The sequence below is a fragment of the Sporothrix brasiliensis genome, assembly GCF_000820605.1.
Source record: "Sporothrix brasiliensis 5110 chromosome Unknown Cont15, whole genome shotgun sequence".
Lineage (NCBI taxonomy): Eukaryota > Fungi > Ascomycota > Sordariomycetes > Ophiostomatales > Ophiostomataceae > Sporothrix > Sporothrix brasiliensis.
The window spans coordinates 1989319-2014766 of NW_024467134.1; the positions used below are offsets into that span (position 1 = coordinate 1989319).

The 25448-nt window shown below is 55.5% G+C and overlaps 7 protein-coding genes across 7 annotated transcripts; 4 read left to right on the forward strand and 3 right to left on the reverse strand.

Moving 5' to 3' along the window:
* Positions 1 to 314: 314 nt before the first annotated feature.
* On the forward strand, positions 315 to 3429 carry SPBR_05573 (cell polarity protein; the record flags this gene model as incomplete). Its single annotated transcript, XM_040763836.1, has 2 exons — positions 315 to 1394; positions 1525 to 3429. The coding sequence occupies 2 exons, from the start codon at positions 315 to 317 to the stop codon at positions 3427 to 3429; spliced, it is 2985 nt and encodes a 994-aa protein (XP_040622320.1).
* Positions 3430 to 6924: 3495 nt separating this feature from the next.
* SPBR_06148 (uncharacterized protein) lies at positions 6925 to 7740 on the forward strand (the record flags this gene model as incomplete). The annotated part of the gene is made up of 1 exon (XM_040764410.1): positions 6925 to 7740. The coding sequence occupies one exon, from the start codon at positions 6925 to 6927 to the stop codon at positions 7738 to 7740; it is 816 nt and encodes a 271-aa protein (XP_040622321.1).
* Positions 7741 to 8137: 397 nt separating this feature from the next.
* SPBR_05612 (glutamate carboxypeptidase II) lies at positions 8138 to 10852 on the reverse strand (the record flags this gene model as incomplete). Its single annotated transcript, XM_040763875.1, has 1 exon — positions 8138 to 10852. The coding sequence occupies one exon, from the start codon at positions 10850 to 10852 to the stop codon at positions 8138 to 8140; it is 2715 nt and encodes a 904-aa protein (XP_040622322.1).
* A 3592-nt stretch (positions 10853 to 14444) lies between these two features.
* On the forward strand, positions 14445 to 17119 carry SPBR_05618 (major facilitator superfamily transporter; the record flags this gene model as incomplete). The annotated part of the gene is made up of 4 exons (XM_040763881.1): positions 14445 to 14502; positions 14776 to 15084; positions 15150 to 16076; positions 16143 to 17119. The coding sequence occupies 4 exons, from the start codon at positions 14445 to 14447 to the stop codon at positions 17117 to 17119; spliced, it is 2271 nt and encodes a 756-aa protein (XP_040622323.1).
* A 946-nt stretch (positions 17120 to 18065) lies between these two features.
* Positions 18066 to 18351, forward strand: SPBR_06295 (uncharacterized protein; the record flags this gene model as incomplete). Its single annotated transcript, XM_040764556.1, has 2 exons — positions 18066 to 18084; positions 18134 to 18351. The coding sequence occupies 2 exons, from the start codon at positions 18066 to 18068 to the stop codon at positions 18349 to 18351; spliced, it is 237 nt and encodes a 78-aa protein (XP_040622324.1).
* Positions 18352 to 18736: 385 nt separating this feature from the next.
* SPBR_05925 (cAMP receptor (Car4)) lies at positions 18737 to 20117 on the reverse strand (the record flags this gene model as incomplete). Its single annotated transcript, XM_040764188.1, has 3 exons — positions 18737 to 19445; positions 19506 to 19570; positions 19659 to 20117. 3 exons carry the CDS (start codon positions 20115 to 20117, stop codon positions 18737 to 18739), a joined length of 1233 nt encoding a protein of 410 aa, XP_040622325.1.
* A 2743-nt stretch (positions 20118 to 22860) lies between these two features.
* On the reverse strand, positions 22861 to 23385 carry SPBR_06233 (uncharacterized protein; the record flags this gene model as incomplete). The annotated part of the gene is made up of 1 exon (XM_040764495.1): positions 22861 to 23385. The coding sequence occupies one exon, from the start codon at positions 23383 to 23385 to the stop codon at positions 22861 to 22863; it is 525 nt and encodes a 174-aa protein (XP_040622326.1).
* Between the last annotated feature and the right edge of the window lie 2063 nt (positions 23386 to 25448).

Sequence of the window (25448 nt, forward strand, 5' to 3'; positions counted from 1 at the left end):
ATAACAACAAATTCGCTAGAGACGAATTCAAAGGCGACGACCAGTGCTCCTTTTTCCTTTTCCCTTGGATAGCTGCCGATTTCGACTGGCGTCGACACGAGCCGACTCCATCTCGAAACAGACCGACCTCGACCGAACGTGAGAAGCCACCCATTTCATTTTTCGAAGTCACGATTGCGGCCTGGAGAGGACATCAACGCGCCAACGCACGAGACTGATCGGGGGAGGACTACGGGCGCGACGACACTCACGACAAACTCAAACTCAGCGACTGGACGGCTTGTCGTCCTGCCACGTCCGCGCACATCTAAAGCATGAATGGCCGAAATGCACCACTATCACCCGTATCTATAGGCGATAGTGACTGGCCAAACGGTTATCCAATGGACAAGGACGACCCCTACGGCAACAATCGTGGCCAACTCATTTCACCACCCAACTCTGGTGGCTCCCTCCCAAGCCCTATGAACTCCGGTTTTCCCACGGGCCCGCGCAATGGCAACGGCGGGCCCTCACCACCACCCTCCATCGGCCGCTCCAGCGCCGGCCCCAGCATGTACGCCCGCAGCGAAAGCGGCCGCAGCCAGCGCGAAGAGGCCACGGACGCTGTGCTCGGCGAGCACTACATTGCCCTCAAGCGCTTTCTCGCCCAGACGTCGCGCGACGGCAAGGCCGCACCGCCCGCCAACAAAGCACGCGACAAGCTGCAACGCCTGACGTCTGTGCAGTTCCTCGAGCTCAGCACCGATGTCTACGACGAACTCATGCGCCGGCAAGCGGTCAGCCGCCGCCAAAACAATGGCGGCCCGCAGGGCCCCGGTGGCCCGCCCAGCTATCTCTTGCCCGAAGACTCGTTCCACCCAAAACGCAATCAGGCCCGCCAAAAGCTTGCGTCGCTTGGCCCACCACGCTTCCGCGACCTTGCGACCGACGTGTTCTGCGAGCTGGAGCGACGAATCCCGCGCTTTACCGGCGGCGACATCCCGCGCATGGGCAGCCCGGCCGGATCGATGCGACCATCAAGTCGCGCCCAGACTCCAGTCAACGGCGGCATGAATGGCTTCCCGCCACGCAATCAGAGTCGGCGGCGACCGTCCGAAGCTGGTTCCGTTCGCTCGATGCGCAGCGGCGTTGGCGTGAATGGTCTGGGACTGGGTCCCGGCGGCCTTGGGAACAGCTCCGTACCGCCATCGCCCGGCCTGCCACCCAACAACTATGACCGACCAATGCAAAAGCAATCACAAAGCAACACGATTGTGCCAAATAAGAGCACTATGGTTGAGGAAGACGATGACCCCATGATGAACCCTATGGGCGGTGGCAACCTGAACGGCGACGACTACGGTGTGCAGAGGCAAATGAACAGCGGCGCCGAGAACGCATTACAGACGGAGGTAAGTTTTTTTTTTTTTTTTTTTTTTCCGAGGCATTCTTTATTGTCGATTGACACTGACGTTTATTTTGCAGAAAAACAAGCAATTGATTATTGAGTACGAAGCACAAATAAAAGATTTACGAAACCAGATGGCGGCCATGGAGTCGGACATGAAGAAGAACAAGGTGGAGATGGATGCGATACTCGACGCTGAGCGCACACGCGCGTCTGCCAGCAATGTCGAGAAGCAGGAGTGGTCGAACGCGCGGCGTGATCTCGAGAACCAGCTGGCAGACTCGGCCAGTCTCGCAGAATCGCTACAGCAGGACATGGACCGGATGCGCAACGACCACGCAGCTGAGGAGCGCCAGCTGCGCGCCCAGATTGACGATTTGCGGCAATCCCTCGCAGAGAGTGCACGCAACAACAGCAACGGCAACTCGAGCCGGGGTGGCAACGACGACTTGCTGCGCGAAAACGAGGACCTGCGACAGCAACTGCGCGAGCAGCAGCAAGTCACCGAGGAAGTGCGCGGCGAAGCCGAGCGGTTCCTGAACGAGATGCGCATGCTTTCCCAAAAGAGCGGCACGACATGGGAGAAGCACGCCGACCTGGAGAAGACAATTGCATCGCTCGAGGCGGAGGTGCGTGATTGGCGCAACCGGTACGCACGGGCCAAGACACAGCTGCGAACGCTGCGCGGCTCGTCCACCGGCCTGGGCATGCAGCAGGAGGACGCTGGTCGGTACATGCGCGAGAAGGGCTTCACGACCGACGGCGGCCTTATCAAGGACGTGCACGTCACAAAATTCCAGATGGCGATTGATGAACTGCTACGGCGGGCTCGCCTCGAGGAGCCCGAGCGGACGATCGACTCCATGAAGGCCGTTGTTGTGGCGGTGCGCCGCATCACCAAGGACTTGGACGACGCGCCAGCGCCGCTGGGCCAAGACGAGGATGCGACGCAGCAACAGCAGGCGAAGCTGAAGACGCGCGTGTCGGGCACAGCCAACAACCTGATCACGGCGGCGAAGAACTTTGCCATGTCCGCTGGCTTGTCGCCCGTGTCGCTGCTCGATGCGGCGGCATCACACCTGGTGGCGGCCGTGGTCGAGCTCCTGCGGGTGGTCAAAGTCCGCACAACGCCGGCGGGCGAGCTGGAGGACGACGACAACAATATGTCAACCACCATGTCCATGTCAATGATGGACGACGACAACGGCTCTCTGACGCCCGTCGAGTCCAACGCCAGCTACTTCTCACCGCGCAGCAACGGCGGCCAAACAACGGCCACGACGCTGTCGTCGACGACAACGCAAAACTCGCTACCTCCGCCGCCACCCTTCCAGGGTCTGGGTGGCGTGCGCGACAGCGCAGACTCGTCTGCATACAGCCCGGTAAGCTCGCCGCGGCAGTCGGTTGACCGGTTCGGCAGCTATGCCAACGGCGGCCGGCGCTCCATGTCGCGTGGCGCGCCGAATGGTATAATGGGCGGTGCCAGCGGGATGAACGGGATGAACGGGATGAACGGGATGAACGGCAACTACCTCGGCATCAACAAGAACCTTCCCTCGGCGCCTGGCGGCAACGATAACGACCTCGTTGGCAGTGGCTTTGGCGGCAGCGGATCGGGCCGCGCCGGCCAGCGCACCGAGGATCTCAAGGCGCTGCTTGACGACCAGACAGCGGTGATGGTGCAGATCATCCAGGACATGGTCGGGTCGATCCGCAGCGAGGCGGGTGTGCAGCAGATTACGCAGCAGATCAACGAGATTGCCGATATCGTCGGGAAAGTGATTGCCGAGACAGAAGCCAGCGGCAACGGCGGGCCTTCGCTCGACAAGCTGGTGAGCTGCCGGCAGCGGCTGGTGGAAGCGGGCGACCGGGGCGAGTCGATGCGGGCAACGGAGGCGAGCGGCGGGCGCAAGATGGACATGCGGTCGTGGACGACGTCGCTGCCTCCGGTGGCGTTTGAGATTGCGCGCGAGACCAAGGAGCTGGTCAAGCGGATTGACCGTCTTGTGCTCGGCGAAGGCAACGACGACTTTTCGTAAAGGACACGAGAACAGCGCACCTATCCCCCATTGCCAGAAGATGACCACCATCGTGTTACGACCTCGCTCTTGCTCTCCGTTCGAACGGTCCGACTTGACTTGCCAACCATGAACATTTTCGTTTTTTTTTTTCTTTTTTGGTCTCATTTGATACCCAATTGCCATGATCGCAGCCTCTATGACCCTTGTCCTACTGGTTGTTTACCCTTCTCGCCCCACCTATCTTTTTGTCTTTTCCTGGTACATATGTTCGCTCCCCTTTTTATTTGAGTTGCATGTTTGTTGATAACGGGTGATGTTTTTCACATATTTTTGCATTGGTGTTTTTTTTTTTTTTTCGCATGTACTTTGTACTTTTTTCTCCTTCCTCGTTTATCGATTATAGCATCAGCAAGCAGAAGCATGACATTGGGGCTGTCTTGGATACTTTTTGTGCAGATATGAGGAGAGGACGGTGGGTTGTCATACAACGGCCTACATCAAAAATACAATAATGTCTCTTAGCTTTGTCTTTTGGATGTTGCATGTTAACAACTCCCCCCTCTTGGCAGCGAAAGGTGAGCATTGGTAGTCTGCCAGTATTTGTCACTTCGACATTGATTGGGTGGTGTCCTTCTGACCTTCAAAGACAGGCTGAATCACGCGAGGCTGAACCGCGCTGAGCAGATATACCGACCCAAGGCTCTCGTCCCTCTCCAGGTGCGCCTCGCCGAAGAAGGCTACCGTAGCATTGGCTGGATAATGCACGGCATTTACGGAGTACAGTTGAACAGAAACCTCTTCGGTGTTCTGGTAGTGGATACGAGAGGTGTTTTGCGAAAGCCAAGTTCTGGCCGTCCTAACGGATAAGCTTTCTTGGCGTCTGGGCGTCTGGGCACTCTATGGCAGTTGTATCTCGCCCGCGTTACGTGTTCAGTGGACGACTTTTGCACTCGGTCCAACCATCACCACCAGCATCGTCATTACGAAACTACCAACTGCCAGCTTTTCGATCTCCCGTATGCCGAACACCAAGAACGGGTCCGATGTGGCTTGCAGAACACTGCACTTATGACCTGTAGCAAAACGCCATTGTGCATAAATCGTTGCACAGCCGCAGCGCTAAGGGCAGAAGGGGCAGACCTTTATTTTGTTCTTTTCTTCCCCCCTCCCCCACCCCTTTTGGCCTGATTGGATTCTTGTTTACCGTTCTGATATGCTCTCCTGTCGAGTCATTGTGCAGTCTCTTGTCTCTTCTTGTCACCCGAGGATGGCAATCCTTGTCACCTAGGTTGCAATTTCCCGGCCGGTTTGATTTCTCGTTTTCCATTCTTATTCTTTTTTTTTTTTTTTTTTTTTTTTTTTTTTTTTTTTGGCTTTTCTTCTCCCCGCAATAGGAGCAGCTTGACGCGGTTCTTCCTAGAGCATGGTCAATGCGTCTGTTTCGAGAGGCAAAGTCTCGAGCAAATCAGCAGCTTCCATCCATCATTACCTCTTTTTTTTCATCAGTCTTTCTGTGACGGAAATCGCCACTTCCATCGCTTCATCAAAAGCTTGGGGATGCACCTCGTGATATTCACGTTCGGGAAAAGTTGCTTTTGTCACGCTGTCGTTCAGACTCCTTGGACAACATGACAACACAAGGCCACTGTTGTCGTCGTTGCTTTCCACGTTTCCTCGCCGTCATTACATCGAAAATATATTTGTACCAGGGAGCTGCGGCGGAAGAACAACTGGGCGCGGGCTCTTTCCGCGGTTCATCCAGGCTGTCGAAACCAGAAGGGATCACCCTCTGCGGGAAGGCCCAGACCGCCTAGACTAGACCGTCCCTCCTTGCGGTGGGTCAATTCTCGGGCAGGCAATGCGATGTTCTCCCATTGTGACCAACCAGTGCCGAGTCCCTTCCAGAGACTGTCTGCACAGATGCTCAGATTTCGGAAAACGCCACAATTCATGCACGAGTCTTTGCACCTACGATGTACGTTTTCTCGACATATCGTTCCTCGACAAATCACACACGGGTTTTCTCCCGTACTTTGTGGCTGTGTCTGCAGCTATCTGTGTGCTGTCAGGTCTTGTACGATGTACAGGGGACGCCTCCATACATCGTAAATTGCTTCGGCCTCTCTGGCCGACTTGTTTGCCCTTGCACGACCTTTCATTTCAGTCGCATCCCTGGGTTCCGTACGGAGTGTTCCGTACCCGTTTTCATTCTGGTTTAGCTTCCAACACGCCCTGGTTCTCCACTTGGACTGTCATCTTCCTCGCTAAATCTGGGAACTTGACTGGTTGGAGGATTATCGTCCCCTTGCATTTATTGGCTGTTTCCTCTGTGTCAGTCGTCTTTTCATCTCCAGTCACCCGTTTGGAGAAGACCAAGCGGAAAGAGAGATTGCAACGGCTGCATTCAAGACGCTGCGTCCCGGGCAGCAACATGGCATGCACTCTGCAGTCTGGGACTCTTTGGCACAATTGTACGGCGTCTTGGTTTTAACCCTATGAAGGTTACGGGAGTCCCTTGTGTAAGACGTAATTACGACGTACAAAGACACAAGACCCTCGACACTCGCTAGCCTCCACGCTCCACCAGGGCAAGGCAGACTTGGCGGCCGTATGGGGACTCTCACACTTGTGTTCAGTTAGTTTGTGGTGGGTTATGGAGGGTTGTGGTGGGCTGTCTCTAGGCGCTTTTCTTCTCTCCCTTTGCATCCTCGTGTCTCTCTCCTGCAGCCAAGAGAGACAAGCTTTTCAGCCTCGTTTTCTCGATGGCGATCGGCCTCGTCGACCGGTTCTTGGCTGACGTTCTCTTTTCATCTCTGCAACGTCTTTTCTGCCTTTCTTGTGTTGCCTGCATTCAGACTCCGCTTGGCTGCTGATAGCACAGTATTGTACGTATTCAGAGGTGTTCCCGCAAATGTCTTCCATGTGGTCACTTATGCCTGTAACCGCCAGGCTCCTGGTGTTCTCGCTCCAGCTCGCCGTCGGCCACTCGGTCTTGTGGGTGTGGCGGCGCGGGATGGTGCATCGTTGTGCAAGTCGATTTGTGCAAAGTAGTTAGCCTCGGAGTGGGTTTGGTGTTTACTTTCTTCTTCTGTTCGTTTGCCGACCCCTGCGCGCGTCCCTTTTCAGTATTATTATTCTCGTGTCTCTTTGATGCGGCTGAATCTGTTCCAGCTATCTGCTTTGCTCCTGTTACAAAAAGGGTGGTGTGTCCCTGTCCTATCGCGTCTGGACCCTGTCTGTATTGGCTTCACAGCATCTTCTTTTGATTTTCTCGCCGCCCCTATTTCATTTTCTTTACTTCTTTTCTCTCCCCCGGGTCTCTCTTTATATCCATCGTCACTTGACCCTCATTTCCATTTTCTTCTCTTCGTTTTACGCTATCATCTACTCATTGTCACCGAACAACTGTCGATCATCCTCCTCCTGTCGTCCGCTTGGCTCTCACCCACTACCCGTCACCCACCACTCGTCACTCGTCACTCGTCGCTCGTCACTCGTCGCTCGTCACTCAAAATGTTTGGCATCGGCGGCGACTCTGCCGCGCGCCCCGTCGGCCGCGAGCACGTCCCCGTCTACCCCGCCTACTTTCTCTACCTGCGCTTCGCCCAGCTGCTTGTCACCGTCATCGTCCTTGGCCTCGACGCCTACGGCCTGTCTGTCCTCTCCTTTTCCGGTGACGAGCTCATGATCTTCACCGTCATCGCCTCCCTCATCGTCTGCATCTATGTCCTCGTCGCCACCCTCGCCGCCCCGGCCGCCTACAACTACTGGGCCGTGTTGCCCCTCGACATCCTGCTGGTCGTCTTCTGGCTGGCGTCCTTTGCCCTCCTCGCCTCCCAGGTCGCACCCTTTATGGGCAACGGGACCTACTGCGCCTACGGCTACTGCTACCACTACGGCCTCGAGGGCCAGTCGCTCGTCTACGCCCAGTGCCTGGCGGCCGCCGCCGGCCTGGGCGGCCTCAATTTCCTCCTCTACATTGCCACCACCGTCGTCAACGGCCTCGCCCTCCACGTGCACCGCGGCCACGGCCTCCACTCCGTCGCCGGTCAGCCCGCGACGTCTCCAAACGGCCCGGCCGACCTCGATGCCGAGAAGGCCGCTGCCGCTGCCGCTGCCGGGGCGGCGAGCGGTGTTCCGGCCGGCAATGCCGTGCCCCTGCAGCAGGTCAACCCTGCTGTCTACTACGAGCAGCAGGCCCAGCCGCCGTATCCGGCCCAGACTGTCCAGCAGCAGCCTCAGTACTATGCCCAGCCGCCCGTCGCTGCCCCTGTGACCGCGGCGCCGGTTGACCCAAATGCGCAGTACTATGCCGTTCAGCAACAATAGCAGGCTGTGGCAGTGGTGCCAGCACCAACACCCAACGCCGTCCATGGGAGCCTGATACGCCGGCAGAGTCTCTGGTTGGACGGTGAAGACGCGGAGAATGAGGCAGATTTGAGTCGACAGTCCCGTTGACGTGAAGGGGGTGAAGCTGGCGAGGTCGCCTACGTTGATAATCACGAAACATTCGAGACAAAGGTCATCTTTGATTCTCTCATTGTTTTCTTAGACTTATTTACTTTTTCTGTCAGCTATACAGTTTATACCATTCCATAATTCAATTTGTTTGCATATCATCTACGACCATGATGAATGCGCCAGCAGTATCGTATCCAATGTTCCAAGGCACTGATGCTCAGCACGTCCCCAAGCATTGCAATGTCTTCACCTCTTTCGACTGCCTCTAATGGAGACCTTTGGCCGCTGCCGCCAGCCGCTCCTCCACAATGTCCGCCCACCGCACCGCATTCGTCCAGTTGCCTACGTCGATGCTCTCCACGAGGCCAGGGAACACCTCGCCCGCATAGCCCGTCCACGCACCCGGTGCAAAGACGACGTGCTTGAACCACGTGCGCTCGTCCAGCCCGCCCTCGTACAAAAACTTGCGTTCCAGGAACTGGTACCGCCGGTTGACCCAGGCCACCTGGATTGCCAGCCACACCCGATGCACCCGCCGTACCAGCCGCCGCCACCACTTGGGCGCAAACACAAGCGTCTGCGACAGACGGCCGTCCGCCTCGTCCGCCTCGTCGTGCGACGCAGACGCAGACGCCGACGCAGACCCTGAGGCTGAGTCGAAATCGCCCTTGCCGACACGCTCCCGCAGCCTCTCGGCCTTGTCGTCGAGCGCCTTGGCGAGTGCCGCCAGCTCGGAAACGGCGCTGTCGAGGCGTTCGAGTGCAAGGCGGAACTGGTGCTGGCCTTCGGCGTCGTCTGAGCTGGCGGAATTGGTGCTGGCGGTATGGAGAGCAGCATCGGCAGCATCGGCAGCATCGGCAGCAGCGCCAACCTTGCGGCCGCGGATCACGGCCATGGCCTCGTCCGTGTAGACCACCGCCGCGTCGGCCGCCGCATCGTCCTCCGGCGCAATGTGCTTCTCAAACTGCGACCGGACCTTGTCCACATACGCCTGCAGCGCGTCCGCGTAGTCGCCCGCATTGAACGGCACCACTAGATCCGTTGCCAGGTGCGCCACCAACAGACCGAGAATCTGCGCCATCGTCTTGTGGTACGCGAAGCCGGGGTCGCCGTATTTCTCCACCCAGTGGTAGCTGTCGTAGTTGCTGTGGTAGTGGTTCACGGGGGTGACGTATTTGTCTCCTCCGGAGGAAGCCGCTGCCGCAGCTGCATCCCCGCCGCCGCTGAACCGCACGTCCACACTCGTAATGCCAGCGTGGTCCAAGAACGCCGTGTAGTCGCTGCCACTGCCCAGCGGGCCAATCTTGCCCGACCACGTATCCCGCACCGTTTGCCCGGGCACCGTCTGGTTTGGCGACAGCACTTCGCCCGTCACCTGGTGCACCAGGTCGTGCAGCAGCGGCACCGCCGACGACCCAAAGTCTGGTCCGCTCACGCCCGTGTCCAGGTTGACGTACGCCAGACTCGCGTGCTGCAGCCACGGCAAGTACTCCTCCACCCACTCCGTGCTGCCCAGCAGGCCGTACTCCTCGCCGTCCCACGATGCAAACACAATCGTCCGCAGCGGCTGCCACCCTTGCGCTGCCGCGACGCCAAACGCCCGCACCACCTCGTTCAGCACCGACGATGCGCCGTTGGGATCGACCGCGCCGCCCGCAATCCACGCGTCCCGGTGGTTGCCCACCACCACGACCTCGTTGGGCAGCACCGAGCCGTTGAAGACACCCAGTACGTTCCAGATCGGCGTTGTCGTGTAGTCCTGCTCGTTGTACAGGTTGACCTGCACCTTGTCGGCCGGCGTCGGGCCAATGTTGTACTCGACGCCCTTGTGGCCCAGACCCTCGTTGCGCGTCCACCACTTGCCGAGGTCCTTGGAGCTTAAGCCGTGGCCGTTCAGTGCCTTGAGGATCGGAAGCGCGTCCACGTACGAGATGGGGACCGACGGGATCGATGGGATGAAATGGTCGGGCGAGCCACGCGGCGCGCCCGGCTTGGAAGGGTAGCCAGGCGTCGTAGGGTCGCCGGGGCCGATGCTCAGAAACTGCACGCTGCCACGCTGCACGGAGCTTGGCTGCCGCGCGGGGCCGTCCGGATATGGCTTGTAGCCGTTGGCCTCGGTGGCCTCGCCGTCGTCGCCCGGGTCGCTGTACAGCAAAGCGCCGACCGCGCCGAGCTCCTGTGCCCGCTTCACCTTGAGGCCGCGGAAAATGCCGCCGTACCGCGCAATCACCACCGCGCCCTTGAGAGACACGTTGGCCGCCTCGAGGTCCGCGTAGTCCTGGTACGTGCCGTAGTTGACGTACACCACTGGTCCCGTCACGTTGCCACTGGCCGAGTAGCCGTGGAACGTCGGCACGCCGTCCTTGAGGCCTGTCGTCGGGTCCTCCTCGATCACGTCCTCGACCAGAGACGCTTCAAACGCCACCTCCCAGGTGATGGCGCCGGCATCGCCGTCGTCGCCGTCCTCCTTCTCGCCCTTGGCCCTGAGCAGAGACACCTTGTGGTCCACCGGCGTGTTGAGGTACAGGTCGTACGCCGTGATGTGCGACACGGCACCCCATTCCGCCCACCGGTCGCGCGTCCACGCCGCCTGCGAGTAGTTCTGTCCCGCCAGGTGGGGACCGGACGTGTAGTACCGCAACCACTCGGCCACCGAGTCGTTGGACGGCGTGTTGAGCAGAATGTCCTTGAGTGCGGCGTTGCTAAAGTGCGGCTTGTACCTCTGCGAGTAGAGCGAGATCGTGCCGGCCACGGCGAGTGCCCTGCGCACCTCGAGCAGGTACGGCAGCAGCAGCACCGTGCCCAGGATCACGAGCGTCAGCACCACGGGGAGCACAATCTGCTGACTAATGCTGCCGTCGTCGGCGCTCGTTTTCTTCTTGAACACCCGCTTCCCATGGCGCCGGCTGTCCTCGGCGGCCAGCTTGTCCAGCGTCGCCGACGCCGTCACCGGGAGCACCGGCGTCTTTTCGTCGGCCATTGGCGGTAATGGCAAATGATGCAATTCGCGTTGCAGGTTGCAGGTTGCAGGTTTTATTTGCTTTTTGCTTCTGTTATTGTTGCTCGTTCAGATGGTCTGTCGAGTTTCCGCTTGTAAGTGTCGCACACTAATCAATCAGGCCGGGGCCTTTGGCGGGGACAGCTGGGGGCTTAACGAGTTTGGAGAGCTTCGCAAGCATCTCAATTGAGATGAAGGTGGAGGAAACAGAAAATAGAAAACATGGAAAAGAATCAACAAAGGTGACGAAAAGCAGGCGCTCTTCGGAAGACTGGAGAAACAGGAAGGACCGCCTCGGCGATTGCGAAAGCTCCGTCCAAGTCGCACCTTCCTGGTCGAGCTTGACGTCGAAACATGCACTGATTGCAAATGGCCCGGGCGATCCACAACAGGAAAGAGCCCCAGCACAGGCGGGTTTTGCGTGATCAGCGGGGTGGCTGGCGGCCAGCACCGCCGTACAGTGTATACAATACACACCTTAGATATAGCACAGTATCATAGAAAGGACTCTTAAGAACACGCGAGCTACTATGGCCGCCACGCCTTTCTATCTCGTCTTACACTTGCGATACATGTAGATATTATGGAAGGAGGGGAAAACAAGAAAACCGGGGATTTGCTGTATCTCGAAAACAGCCGGATGTTAAGCCACGGCAATATCAGTGCCGCATCAGACACCACAAATGGTGGGGAGCACTGTGAGAAGTAGTCAATGTAGTAGGCACAACAGTTCCCATAACCATGCATCTGTCCAAAAACAATACGAGTACTCTAGATATCTTTGCGGACACAGAATGCGTCCGTTTTTGTTTTCACAATTTTGTGGCTATATGATGTTTTTGTATCTCACAGCTGCTGTTTGGGTGTTGTGCGGATTCCAAGTCCATTCTCTCACTGGCTACAGCGCTTCAGGTTCGCTGTTTCGATCTGTTTCCAACCGTCGTTAACCTGTTGACAACTGCTGTCTCTAGTATTGGACAAGGTGTGCGGCTTCGGCGCCGACACAGTGAGAGTGCGGGTAGAAAAGCGGGTCTTTAACATGTGGCCAATCACAGTCCGCATGGTCACCAAGACTGACAAATGCGTGAGACTGAACAAGGCCTGTGCCTGCCTTTTCGGGAAACCGTCAGAACTTTGTGGTTGGGGGCTGTACTGTCCTTCAGAATCTCTGCACTGCACAGAACGACACGACAAAGCCACCGACCTGGGTGTGAATAAACCCACACTGGACAAGACCGAAATAACAGGCTCAAATATCGGTTTTGCAAGACTACAAAATGCGCCGTGTCTCAATCGTCCAGGATGACACTCTCAACTACTGACGGTTGCTCCTTCCTCGGTTGGCTTGGCCCCACCAACACTGGTACAACTGTGAGTATGCTGGTGTTCAGTGTTCCCCCACTCCACCCCAGGAACGACGCTCGCTCTTTCCCGGTGTATATTGCCCCGTCTCGCACCTGCCCACGCCGACGACCGGCCGCTGAAAATTGCAGCCACCGCCGAAAGCGCAGAAACAACATCTGGCTTTTGCAGGCAAGAGACACCCGCCCGTGCACCTCCCTTGCACTTTCTGCCTTTGCCATGAACGCTGGCATGGCAGGCATGGCAGGTCAGCATGGTGGTAATACGGTGTAACCAAGCCGGTCGCGACTGCATTTTGTGACATCCCAGCTGCCCAGGTAGCAAGTACGACGCGCTTGCCTCGTGTCAGTTTGTTAGAATCCTTCGTCGTATGGACCCTCCCCTTTCCCCCTTTCCCCTACAACCTTCATCCTCATCTTATCCAATGTCAAAGCACAGCGTCTACAAGGGCCCGGAACACAAGGCGATGGCCAACGACAGCCCCCTCCCCTCCCCTCCCCTCCCTCCCCACAGCCTTTTACAACTCCTTGCAGGTGTCATCGGCTAGATCAACACGGATTGCATTCCTGGCTCTGCAGAAACAGCTCGGAGAGAAGCCAGGTGAGTCGAGATACTTGACAGATTAAACATGATAGAAATGGCATATTAATAGACAATGACACGGCGGAAGAAAGCAAGCACGGCGCGTGAAGAGACGAATTACAAGCGGCGGAAACCCCAAAGCGGCAATAGAGCAACGGGTGCGGGTGCGGGTTCGCTGCCGACGGATGCAGGGCTGCCAAAACGTACAATCCAGCCTCTCCTTGAACGGTGCTCTCCACTGTGCAACTCCACCCAGTCCTCTTCTCCACGGCCCCACTCACTCTCGTATCGTTGTTGTTCAGCAGGTATGAGAACGACACGAAGAGAACTCATTATCCAGGCTGTCACTTGAGAACTTGTCACCTCCGCCTTCATATGACCTGCACTGTTCCATTCACGAATTTCTGGTGCGATTTCTGGACTAGAACTCGACGTGACATAAACACGCAAATTAGAGGACGGCTATGCAGGTGTCAATGAGACACACCAATGCCCGGTCAGCCCAGGCCGATCAAAGGCATCAAGGGCATTTGTCGTGCCGTTGCCGCACCTCCTTTGCAACCAGTTGCCGCTCGTTGCGAGGGTGAGTGTGCGCAGGGAGTGCAAGTCAAGCTGCGAGACAATGTTTTACAATATGGACAAGAGTCACATTCAACAGACAAGACCTTTGGACTTGTCCTTGTACTCCCTTTTGAGGCTTTCCCTCCGGCTGTGACCCCCCCAAGCACGACATGTTGTGGGGGGTGGATTCCAAGTGCCGCCTTTCCGTTTTCTTTTGATGGCCAAGGCCAGACCTGAGTCGCTGCCTCGCGGTGCTCGCGTCTGGCTGTGCTGCAAAACTCCACGCCTGCATGCCCAGAACGAAGGCGAAAGCGCCACTAACACACAGCCGACGAGGCCCAATTCTATTTGTTAGTGTGCCCCGAAGACCGCCCATATGGGTCTCCCAGAGATCCCCTCTTTCCCCCAGCAGGATTCGCAAGTTGATGACCTGCAGGGTGGTTTGTTTGAATTTTCTCAACTGCCCGCCGGTTTTTTTTTTCGCCATCCTGTGACTCGCAGCCTACGACTCCGGTCTATTTTCTGCCGGGCCTGTTTATTTGTTCAACCTTTATCCATTTCCTGTTCTGACTTATTTTGATTCCTAATTTACATGGCTTCTTAAATCTCTTGTATTCTTTTCCCTCTGTTCCAGATTTTCGAAATCCTCTCCCCTCTTCTCCAACGTTCATATTCATTGGCTCACAGCGCTGGCCTTGCGATGAAGCGCAGCCTCGACGACATCCCCGTCTCCCGTTATTTGCCAGTTTTCGTCGAGCAGCCTTTCCAACATACATCAAGACGTCACATCTCACACCACCAACTCGGCACGTTTCCACACCTCAACGTGGCCCATCCTAAGCTTTCTCAACTAACTCGGAAGTTGTTTGCCTGAGGCGTCTGTTCTCCGACCTCTGTCTCGTCGACACAACCCGCCAACGCTCTCCATGTAAATACCGAACCGGCCGTTGTAACGAAGCCCCCTAGGTGCATAACCTACCACGCCTCTCCTTCCGTCTCTTCCTCGCTGCACTCTCCTCCTACTCTTTTTTCTCCCACCTCCCCCGACTCCACATCCCTCGACTTCAATATGGCGAGAGAAAAGAAAAGAGGACCGAAGCTGCCTGTCCAGCAGCTGGTCATCTTGGGTAAGACATCCCAGCCGTATTTCTGTTGTTCTATTTCGATATAACGTCGTTGAGTGGTGGTGTTTGCAGTCTGCGTTGTTCCTGGTCCTGTTGCAAGTGCTGTAAGTGACACTGTTGGTGGCAACTTCTTGATCGCGATATATGCGGAACAGGAACGACGATACATGGAGGATGTCGAGGGAATGGAGGACAATGCGAGATCGGCAACGACGGCACACATAACGACAAAAGCCCCAATTTTGTTCGAAACATTATCTAACAGCACTTTTGTAGCTATGGTCCGATTTGCCGAACCTCTTGCCCTGACATCTGTCTTTCCCTACTTGCCCGAGATGATCAAAAGTTTCGGCGTCCCCAAAGAAGAGGTTGCCAAGTGGGCCGGTATGACCGGCGCTGTCTTCTCGGTAGCCCAGAGCCTAACCGCCGTTCCCTGGGGCTGGGCGTCCGACAGAATAGGACGGAAGACGACAATCATCATTGGACTGATATCTACCATGACTTGCTTTATCTTCTGGGGGGCATCCACGAGCTTACACATGGCTATCGCTGTCCGCGGCATCCAAGGCGCTAGCAACGGCAATGGTAAGTCACTTACATCTTATGTATCTCTAAACCACAGGTCTCTTCAGCTAGTCTAACTGCCGCAGTCGGGACAATTCGTACCATGGTGGCTGAGATGGTGCCGCAGAAAGCGCTGCAACCCCGAGCCTTCTCCATTATGCCCATGGTTTGGAGTATTGGCTCTGTTTTCGGCCCATCGTTTGGTGGTTTCTTTGCTCGCCCGGCGGAGCAGTTCCCTGGGCTGTTTGGTCAAGTTGAGTTTTTCAAGAAGTACCCGTTCCTGCTGCCGAACCTGATCGCCTGCGTCTTCTTTATCTTCTCGACCGTGAACGCCTTCCTCTTCCTGGAAGAGACCCTTGAGTCGAGAAAGCACAAGACAGACTGGGGTATTGAACTGGGCGAGCGCATCACCCGTATCTTCCGCGGCGGCCGGCCGTCCAAGAGAAGTGCTCTCCGCGCCCGGACTCGTGCGCGTGCTGAAGCCCGGGCAGAAGCCCGCGGTCGCCGCCTGTCGTTCATCGACGACGAGGCCAGTGCGCCTCTGTTGTCGTCGGCAGCAATACGCAATGAATCCGATCTGACGCTCGGTGCCTCGAAGCCGCCGACCGCCGTCGACGACTCGACCCAGCTAGCCAAGGTGGCCGTAGCTGCTGTCTCGTCGGGCGCTCCCGAGGTTCTGGGCGAAGCGCGCCTCACGTCGACACACTCGTCGGCCCAGACACCAAGCATCTTTACGTACCAGACATCCATGGCCCTGCTCTGCTATACGATGCTGGCACTGCACTCGGTCGCCTACGACCAGGTCCTACCTGTGTTCCTCAACTATCCCTACGAGAAGCACGATTCGAGCAACACGAATCTGCCCTTCAAATTCTCGGGTGGCTTCGGTCTGTCCTCGGGTTCCATTGGCACAATCTTCACAGTAAATGCGCTCATCTCTGGATTTGCTCAGTTTGCTGCCTTTCCGCCCCTGTGTTCCCGCTTTGGGGCCCTGCGCTGCTACCGTTATTCCTGTACGTTTTCTCATCGACCGGTTCGTTCAAAACTTGCATGTTGTTTCTCCAGCTAACTGGTTGTAGGCGTACTTCTTCCGTTCGTGTACATTCTGACACCCTATTCGGTTCTTCTTGACAACGAGCGTCTGCGGTATGCCGTGTTCATGTTGATGTTTGTGCTCAAGGGCGTTTTTACCATGATCGTCTTCCCGTGTGTGACGATTATCCTCACCAACTCGGCGCCCTCGGTCAAGGTTCTCGGCACGCTAAACGGATACGCAACACTGTTTAGCGGCATGGGTCGTGCAGTGGGCCCGGCCATGACGGGTGCCGCATTCTCGTGGGGTGTGCAGCAGGGCTATATTATTACTGGTTGGGCGCTCCTTTCCGTGGTGGCAGTTCTCGGCGCCATCTCCACCTTCTTCTTGCAGGAGGGAGATGGCATCGAGATCCCGGCACAAGTGGCCGGCGGCGAGGAGGAGCTCGAGGGGGATGGCTTTGGTAGCGAGAGCGGCGGCGACCCGGTCTCGTACAGCTACGTGACCACGGACGACGAGGACGATGACGAGGACGACTACGAAGAGTCGCTTCTTCGTGACGTTGCTCAGGACGACGACGACTACTACATAAACAACATCAGCCGCCGCCCGCACTCGAGTGGCACTGCCACCGGTGACAGGAGCAGCCAGTCCCGCGCGAGCAGCCGGCACTGGACGGTAGCGTCCAACGACTCGCCCTTGCCAGCGCCGGTAGCATCACGGTTTAATGAAACACTGGTGGATGGAACTGTGGCATCGACGACGACTCCTACGACGACGGCCCAACCGAAGCTGGATGAGTTGCGCGAACCCGAGGACCCTGAGTCAGACGACTCGGAGGGTGCTCGGGCTGCAGGTCTGGGCCTCGAGGTGGTTGACGACTCCACACAACCGTCGCCGGTGCGGACGCGCCGGTTCCGGAGCGCCAGCACGCTGTCTCGCCGTAGCCGTGAAGGTAACGGTGCGCCTGTGCCCCTGTCACCTGTTGCCCCGTCGGCTTCGAATGCCGTGCGTGACGAGTAAAGGCTGTGTCGAGTATATTGGTGACAATTTGAAACTAGGTGACAAATTGCATGACAAAAGTTTGGAAGCTTATTTTTTTTTTTTTTTTTTTTTTTTTTTTTTTGGATTTGCATTTGGTTTACTCCTTTCTCTTGCTCTCGCATCTTAGAATACCCTCATATGTTGTTGATTCTCTGCGTTTTGATTTGCATTGATTTCTTGTTTCTTTTGCAAGCATCGCGTTGCATTTCAGGGTAGTCCGTTTTGGGAGCACGCTGCAAACTTGATACGCTTTCTTTTTTTGGAATTTTGCCATAGCTTGGCGTACGTTTCTAGACAAAGATATTTGGTTATATTCTCTGAACAACAAACGTTTCTGCCTGGTCCTGTGACGTGCCTCTTGCGTCGTTCTGTGCCACAAAGTATTCGTTTCAGCTGACTATCGAATGCAGCCTCTTATTTTTCTTTACCTAGCTCCTACCACACAGAAACACGGAACGACTTAACGATGTGGTGGCACGACCAGTCGAGGCTGTCTTGGGGGCTGTGTTTTTGCCGTACGAGGCACATCTTCTCCAGAGGCTTGAAGACGGCTGCAGCCTTCTGTGGCTTGACGTCATCCCACACTTCGCACGGAGTGTGTGGAGTGCCTTTTTACCTATTTAATGTGGGGATGCACTTTTGCCTTGAACGAACGAGGCATGAGAAAACGGAAACGACACGAGGACGGGGCAATGCGAATGTAAGAAAACGATGATCCCGGTTCACCTTCAGATAAACCTGAGAGGGGAGAAAGGAAAAAAACACTCGTATAAGAAGCCAAAGACACCCAATTGATCAGACCTCTGTGGACTTGGATGGTGCCAAGCTTCGACGTTATATCCGGCAAAGACAAGGCACCGAGCACTATCAAACACCATACGGAGCAAACCCTTTGCACATAAACAAAGGTCCATTTCGTACAACAATGGGCAGCTGCTTCGTAGGTACATGCGATGCTTCATACCCTTTGCCATTGCCATCACCTACTAACAGCTCAGTCTCGCAACCTTGACGGCTACGACCGCCGCACGGGCATGCCCCCGGCCGGTTATTACAATGGGCGTGGCCGCCGGAACGGCTACTACAGCGGCCCCAACGGTCCCAACGGCATGCCCGTCTACGACAACTACCAACAGGAGCAGCGGCGGCGGCGGCGGCGGAGACGCAATGTTGCCGCCGTTGCAGCGTCTACCTCTATAATCGGTGGGTGATGGATGATTGCATTGTCGTTGTCATTATTATTGCTGGTTTGTTTTCAGGGTTTGCTTTGTACAATAGATAGCCTTTGAATGATATTAGTCATTTGGTGCCAAGAAGTCACTGTGTAAGAATACAAGACCGTAATGTTGCGTCTAGCCAAGGAGTTAAAGACCTCAAGGCCAACTAGTGTACATAAATCGTGTGGGAGGGAAACCCGAATATAAAGTCTATACCGAACCATAACCAAAATAAATAAAGGGGATATCTCTATACACACACACATGTATTATTCCTGGCGCCGAGCATGCAAACAAATGCAAAATGTCCAATAACCCGACACCCACGAAAACAATCCCAACATCCAAACGTCATAAAAAGGAGGGAACTGACAAAGAGTCATCTATAATGCCCTGGCCGCACGGCCTCGAGCCGGCGCTGGCTCTGCCGCGACCGTAACCCCACGGCCAAGAACACGCAGCCGTTCCAGAACCCGCGCAGCGACCCTGTTGCGCCGACGGCAATGTACAGCGGGAACGACACAAACGAGGGCTCCACAAACGACAGCAGGCGGTTCGTCGTGGGCGCGACCCAGATGGCCATGAGCACCACAAAGAACATGACGGGCATCAGCAGGTACTGCCGCAGCGACAGGGCCGACCGGTTGGCCTGCCACTTGTGGCTGCTGAGGCTCGGGCTCATGCTGAAACTGGCGCTGCCCGACTGGTCTGGGCTGCTGCCAAAATCGTCGACTGGCCGCAGCGGCGATATGGACTCGGTGCCGTCGCGGGACCACGCCTTGACGGTGTGTCCTTTGGTCGTTGGTGCCGAGGCAGCCATGCCGCCGTGCATGCTCGTGTGTGGGCCTAGGGTTCGCGTGGACGACGACACGGCGAGGCCAATGGCGTTTCTGGCAGTGCCCTCTGCGCCCTCCGTGCTCTTGGTGTTCTGAGTGCTCTCGGTGGTGTTGTCGTCGTCGTCCTTCTCGACCGTTTGTTGGAGGTCGAGCGGGATGATGTCGCTCTCGATAGACCGGAGGGCCCGTTTGCCTTTGACAATCTTCCAGCCGACCATGCAATAGAGGATGAAGACGATACCTATGATGATCCTGTATGTTGTCAGACAAGGCGACGTTCTCATGATGTGCTTGGCGCCTTAGAACACGTACCATATTGGCGCATAATAAAATATGATGCGGAACATTACCCATTTTGGCGCAATGGCACACCACAACTATGTTTGTTAGAAGGTGCGTCCATGTATTGTGAGAGATGAGAGAGGCAAGGGAGACATAAAGAGAGAACAAGTGATCAGTACGTACCGTCACACTACCGTACAAGTGCCCCTTCTCGGCGGTGTGGATAAAGAGAAACACAAACGCGGGCGTAAAGGTGATTGCTGTGATGGCGCCAATGTACTTAATTTCCAGTCGCCGCAGAGCGTTGGCATCGTACTGGTAATATACAATCAAAAAGACATCGATGGCCATGGCCAGCGTCCACAGCACGTCGGCCAGCGGGAACATTTGCATCAGGAATCCCTGGAACTGGCACAGGGCCGAGCCGTTGCCTGCTGCCGGCCCGCTCAGCGAGATCATCGTGGCTGTGACGTCGAAGGCGTTGTAAAAGGCATTGATCAGGATCAGCCGGTCGATGGGGTTGCGGAAGTATCGGGAGGAGAAGAAGGTGATTATAATCGTCGCGATGCCCACGACCGACAGCGACGACGCAGTTCGCTCGACGATCTGGAGCGCGCGAAGCTGGTCCGCCGATATGGTCATGGCGGGCTATATCGATTGTCGATTGTCGATATGTCGATTGTCGATATGTTGATGTGGCTATGTGGTTATGTCGACGAGGGAGGGACAAGTCGGAAGCGGTCGAGCACAAGTAGAACAAGCCCTACCGAATTATTGCCGTTTTCTTCTTGTCTCTCTTATGGAGGACGCCGAACAGGTAGGTTGTTCATGTATAATATAAACACAGCCAACATCCGCAGGCAGTCGGATCCGAGAAGCTCAAAAGACGACCCGGCGACCGGGGAGCAAGCCGCATATATTAATACATGCTCAACATATTGCGTGCGTTGCATATGGAGGATGTCGACAGCGAGAGACGAGGGTAGCGAGCACACGACGTAGACTGAGAAATGGGGGACTATAACATGAAAATAAAATGAAAAGAGCAAGCAGAAGACGGAGTTGCGGATTTCATGGCCAAAAGGCCCTACCTGAACTGAGTCAAAATCCATTTTAAAAACTCAGAACCGTACAGCTGGACGTCGCCATTGTTCAATGTGCCGCAGAGGGGGGGGTTCCAAAACGTGTTGATTTGCGTGGTCCACCCCTAAATAGTCGATGAACCTTTTTCGCGACGAATGACGTGCTCTGCATCGCAAGGCTGTCACTGGCCGAACGGGACGTTGCTGATGTGCTTTTGTGGTCCCCTACCGGCCTCTGTGCGGTTCCAGCTGCCTTCCCCCCCTGTCTCCCTTGGATCGTCAGGATTCCTCTTACGAGCAAAAAATCCATCACTGCGTCGTCCAACGTGGGGGTTTGATTGTCTGATTCGTTCTGTCGGGTTTTCAATAGGGGGAAACGGTCGAGGTACTCCGACGTTCGAGGGTGGAAAAAGCAAAGAGTGCACAGGTAGCAAATGGACCGACAAGGAAAAAGGAAAAAAAAAGGCGTAAGTCGAGGGTGTAATTCTGCCATTTTATCTGCCCTCCTGAAAGGGCTCGAAATCTGCACCCCCCTTTTGCTGGGGTAAAGACACCACCTCAGGACTGTCAATGTAGCCAAGTACGGGGTAAACAGAGCCGTAAGAGTGGATAGGAAAGGATGAGGGCCGTCCCGGCAATGGAGAACACCAAGGCCACTCATAAGACCAAGAAGAGCAAGGCGACCCCAAGATTGCTCGTCCAAGAATCCTCTGTCCGAGCCACGACAAAAAGGCTTGTGAGGTTGTCGACGGTGACCTACGTCTGTCTCATGGCGGTATTACTCCGTACTTCGTAAAGAACGTAGAAACGGTCATAGGCGTCGACATCGCACGACGTTGGAAAAACAAAACATTGTTTGCTAGCTTCGATGGCGTGCGCTGCCACCTCATTGATGCTTTCGAGTCTCGTGGGGAGACGTCCACTGTCGACAAGTGGAAGTTTCGTTTCAACCGTTACGTTCGACCAACACACAACCCTGTCGAAAATGCCAGCCGCACCTTGGCGCGCCCTTCGTTCTTCATCCTGTAGGTGCACTGTGCTTCACCAGACTTGCATACGACCGGGTGGAGTATGGTGGCGACCTGACAACTGAAGGCAAACTCATTTGGGAGAGCCTGGCCCAGCACGTTCGCCAAATTTCTCCGATGACCGTGGGGGTCGTTGACGGGAAAGTCTCGACTGGGGAGGACCTGGCGATCGGCCATACCGGGGCAGATGGATCAGAGAAAGCACATTCGCTCCGTCCCGGCCGAAATAAAGTGGATAGTCTATGCCGCATGGCTCGCCCGTTGCTCGTGCCTGTCCATCACTTGCGTGTAAGATGTGGTGTCGCCATGTCGCTTTGCTAGGCTGCACGAAACGGGTGCCTGCATATGGGTGATATGGGTGATATGTGTGTAGAATTGGACGCCGTACATGGTGTTCGTTGGTGTTAAGACTTTGTCATCGTTGCTGTGGTGCTCTTCCGCACAGTGGCAAAATGAATGTAAAAATACAATATGACAAGATTTAATGGAGGTAGATGTCAACATGTAGGCATAGCAAATTCCCACAAAGACCTGTCGTGTACATAACAAGTTATCCAACGGCTATCCAAAGGATATAAAATACAAAGTATCGGTACCGCCGTCGTTGCTTGTTCTGAGTGCGACATGAGCGACGCAATCAGAGGCTCGGCCTCCACGGCGATGACGGACAAAATAAACAAAAGGAGCGCTGAAAAGGTATCACGTCCTTTTCCTGGTTTAAACCAAAAACCGCCCTGAACCAAGAAACCCCATAAAATACAACCCAAAAAAAAAAAAAACCAAAATGCAGATGTTCAAAATATATAACAATATGTGTCAAGACAAGGAGCAGCCCCAGCTGCGAATTTTTATCCAGTTGGCCCCCCCAACACCTCTCCCATCTTTCTCAACTCGTCAAGAGCGCCGGTCGACATCTTCCATTAATTCGGGGCAACTGGCACAGCCGAGCGCTGTCCTCGTCTGTCGTCGGTGTAATTTTGGTGCAATTTTGTATTTTGATGACGCATATGCTTGCTGTGCCTCCAAATGTCGCGTGCATCGGTCCCTCATCTCGTATCCAAAAAAACATAAGCGAGGCTGGATGCCATTATATGGCCACAGAGGTGGACGAGTGGCACACGAGACTCGATATCGAGACAAAGCGGTGATTGTTTTTCACCGTCTCCGACCTAACCCGCGGCTCAGCCGTCGCGTGTACGTATACCATGGACACGTGAGCTGGTCGAGGACGATGCAACGAACGGCAAAAGAAGCCAGCTCATGGCGCGCGGCCGCTTACACGCGCACTTGCGACATGTGCGGTGCGCTGGAGGCGCGCGACGAACCGCCACCGCCGCGGCGGAGGTTGAAGAGGCCCAGCAAGAGCGACGCAATGAGGGCGACCCACAGGAACCACAGGAACGCGGTGCTGGCCTGCAGCTCGCGGCAGCGCTGCTCGGTGTCCAAGCTGCCAAAGCCGATCCAACCGGCGCCGCGATTCTCGGGGGACAGGTCTCCGCCGCAGTTGACGGCGTGCAGCTTGGCGGGGATGACAATGGCGGCAATGAACGTGAAGACGATGGCCAAAACATCGAGGGCGAGCAGGGCGTACAGGAAGATGCCCTCCGTGAGCATGGAGACGAAAGCGCCGGCCAGGCCCAGCAGACAGGCCAGCCAGGCAATGATGGTTGCGAAAAGCGCATAGTTGATGGCGGACATGTTGCCGTTGATGTTGTTGTTGATGACGTTGCCGATGAGGGCAACGATAATAACAACAAAGAGGAGCTGGACGCCCCGAATAATGAGCTGAGCAGCGGCCATGATGACTGGTATTGCGGGATGTGCTTTAGAAGATGTAGAAGAGAGAGGTTGGCACAATTGTTTTGCTGTTGACAGGCGTCTGTGGCAAAACAAAGAATGGCGAACGGAGCCTTTATGTGGGATGCGGTCGATGCGGGAAATGCGATTTGTTGATGCTGTCGTTGCGAATGGACTCGACGGGGTGACGAGGATACACAAAGATTATTATGCTGGTCGTCCGGACGGTGGAGGTCCTATTATGGAGGGATGTCTCTGTTATATGTACAAAGCAATGAAAGCTCTGGGCGGCGGGATGTTGCTGTGCGGGAAATGGAAGAGAGAAGAAGAGAGGGAGGGAAAAGAAAGAAGGGGAATTGATGGAAGAGGGCCCGGCAGAAGAGGAGGTGCAGCGTCGCAATTTAAAAGGAAAAGCGATAAAGCGAGAAGCAGCGAAACGCAAACAAAAGCGTCAGGAGCGACCGACGAAGCGGCGACGTGAGCAAAGCAGCAACAAAAAACGAATTGGTAAGGATCTGCTTTGCACGCGCAGCAGCTCAGGCAGGTGCGCGCGGGAGCCCAAAGAAAAAAAAAAGAGAAAAAAAAGAAAGTACCCAAAGGCTCAAAATTACACCGAAAGTAACCAACGACCACAAGCTCCTGCCTGTTTGTTTGGTTTGCTTTGTCTGCTAGGGGCCACTAGCGCCTGCGCGTTCCGGCAGATGCGGGTTTCTCACAGCTTCTGGTAGCTAGCTCCGTCGCTCTTTCCCAAGCCGCTAATTGTTCTATGACGTTGACCCTCCCCAGCTGCGTCGGAAGCTTCCCACTGTTGACGGACACCTGTAAATCGTTGTTTCCCGCTGCGGTTGTTTAGTGGATCGAAAATCAGCGGTCTTACTGTACCGGCTGCACGGAAATACGGTAGAAAGATACCTGCAAGCTACCTGGCTTCTGCTGACCGCACATCATCGAAACGAAAAAAAGTGTGGAGCCACCAGGCCCGAGTCGGACGAAGTTCCAGTGGGGCCTGGCCTTGCGTGTAGGGGCGCATTACTGACCAACAGCAGGAGGACAAACAAAACAAAACGAACCAGCGGCACCACAACGCTCACCAAGCCGGGCCATCGGGTCCCGTGAATCAGCAACCGCCCAGATTGCACCTGTGTGAAATTCCTGTTATTGTCCAATGTAAGAGCGGGTTCTTGCCTTGAGCCTGATTCAGCTTGGAGGCAGGAGCCAAGCGCTTTGTTCTTGCCATGTTCGTTCTCACGAGCCGTCTGCGGATCTGCAATTCTGCAATTCTGCAAGGGAAGCTGCGAGCCAGTCATCTTTCGGCCGCCGTGCGACACAGAGACACATATGCGTCGATGCAAGGGCAGGAACGACTGTAACGAGCCGATCGTCGTTGGCTATTTCGGTGCCTCTCGATTGCGAAATCTCACTACCAGGGGTCCTTCCTTCCCCAGCGGGCGGCAATCTCAAACGCGAATTGCGCATGTTACAGGGCAGGAGCGAAAGGATTTGAAACCGAATGCGAAAACGCCCCGATGCTGACGTCTATTTGATCTGTGCAAAAAGACTGCTTGCGAAAAAGGAGTGATGGTCTTGAAACTGCAAAACGGGCACATGCACATCGACCACACCCACCCCACCCTTTATGCACGACTCGCACGGCCGGTGGCGCTGTGGATTCACCTTCGCCCTGTGTGCCAGCATCGGCGCACCGTAGCCAATGAATTATTTAATGTTGCTCTTCAGCAGAAAGTGGGAACGACGAACAGATTGAGAAAGAGCATGCTTGCCAGCATACAGCTTCTTGCACCGTTCATCGTTCGTTGCGCACCGCTCCTTCTTATTACTACGCGGCAGCGCTTGCTTCATTCGGCAGTCTTCGTATTTGCCACTCTCTCGCTGTTGTTCTTCCTTGCCCCGGCCTGTCTCAGATGTAGGGTTGCTCTTTCCTTGTTGGTGATGTCAAGAAAAGCGCCAAAAGACAGAAAGAGCAGTCTAGAGCTTGGTCTTTCCCTTATGCGTCTCTTATGTCGTGGCGCGCCGGCCGATGAGAGCCCCTCCAAATCAGGAAAGTA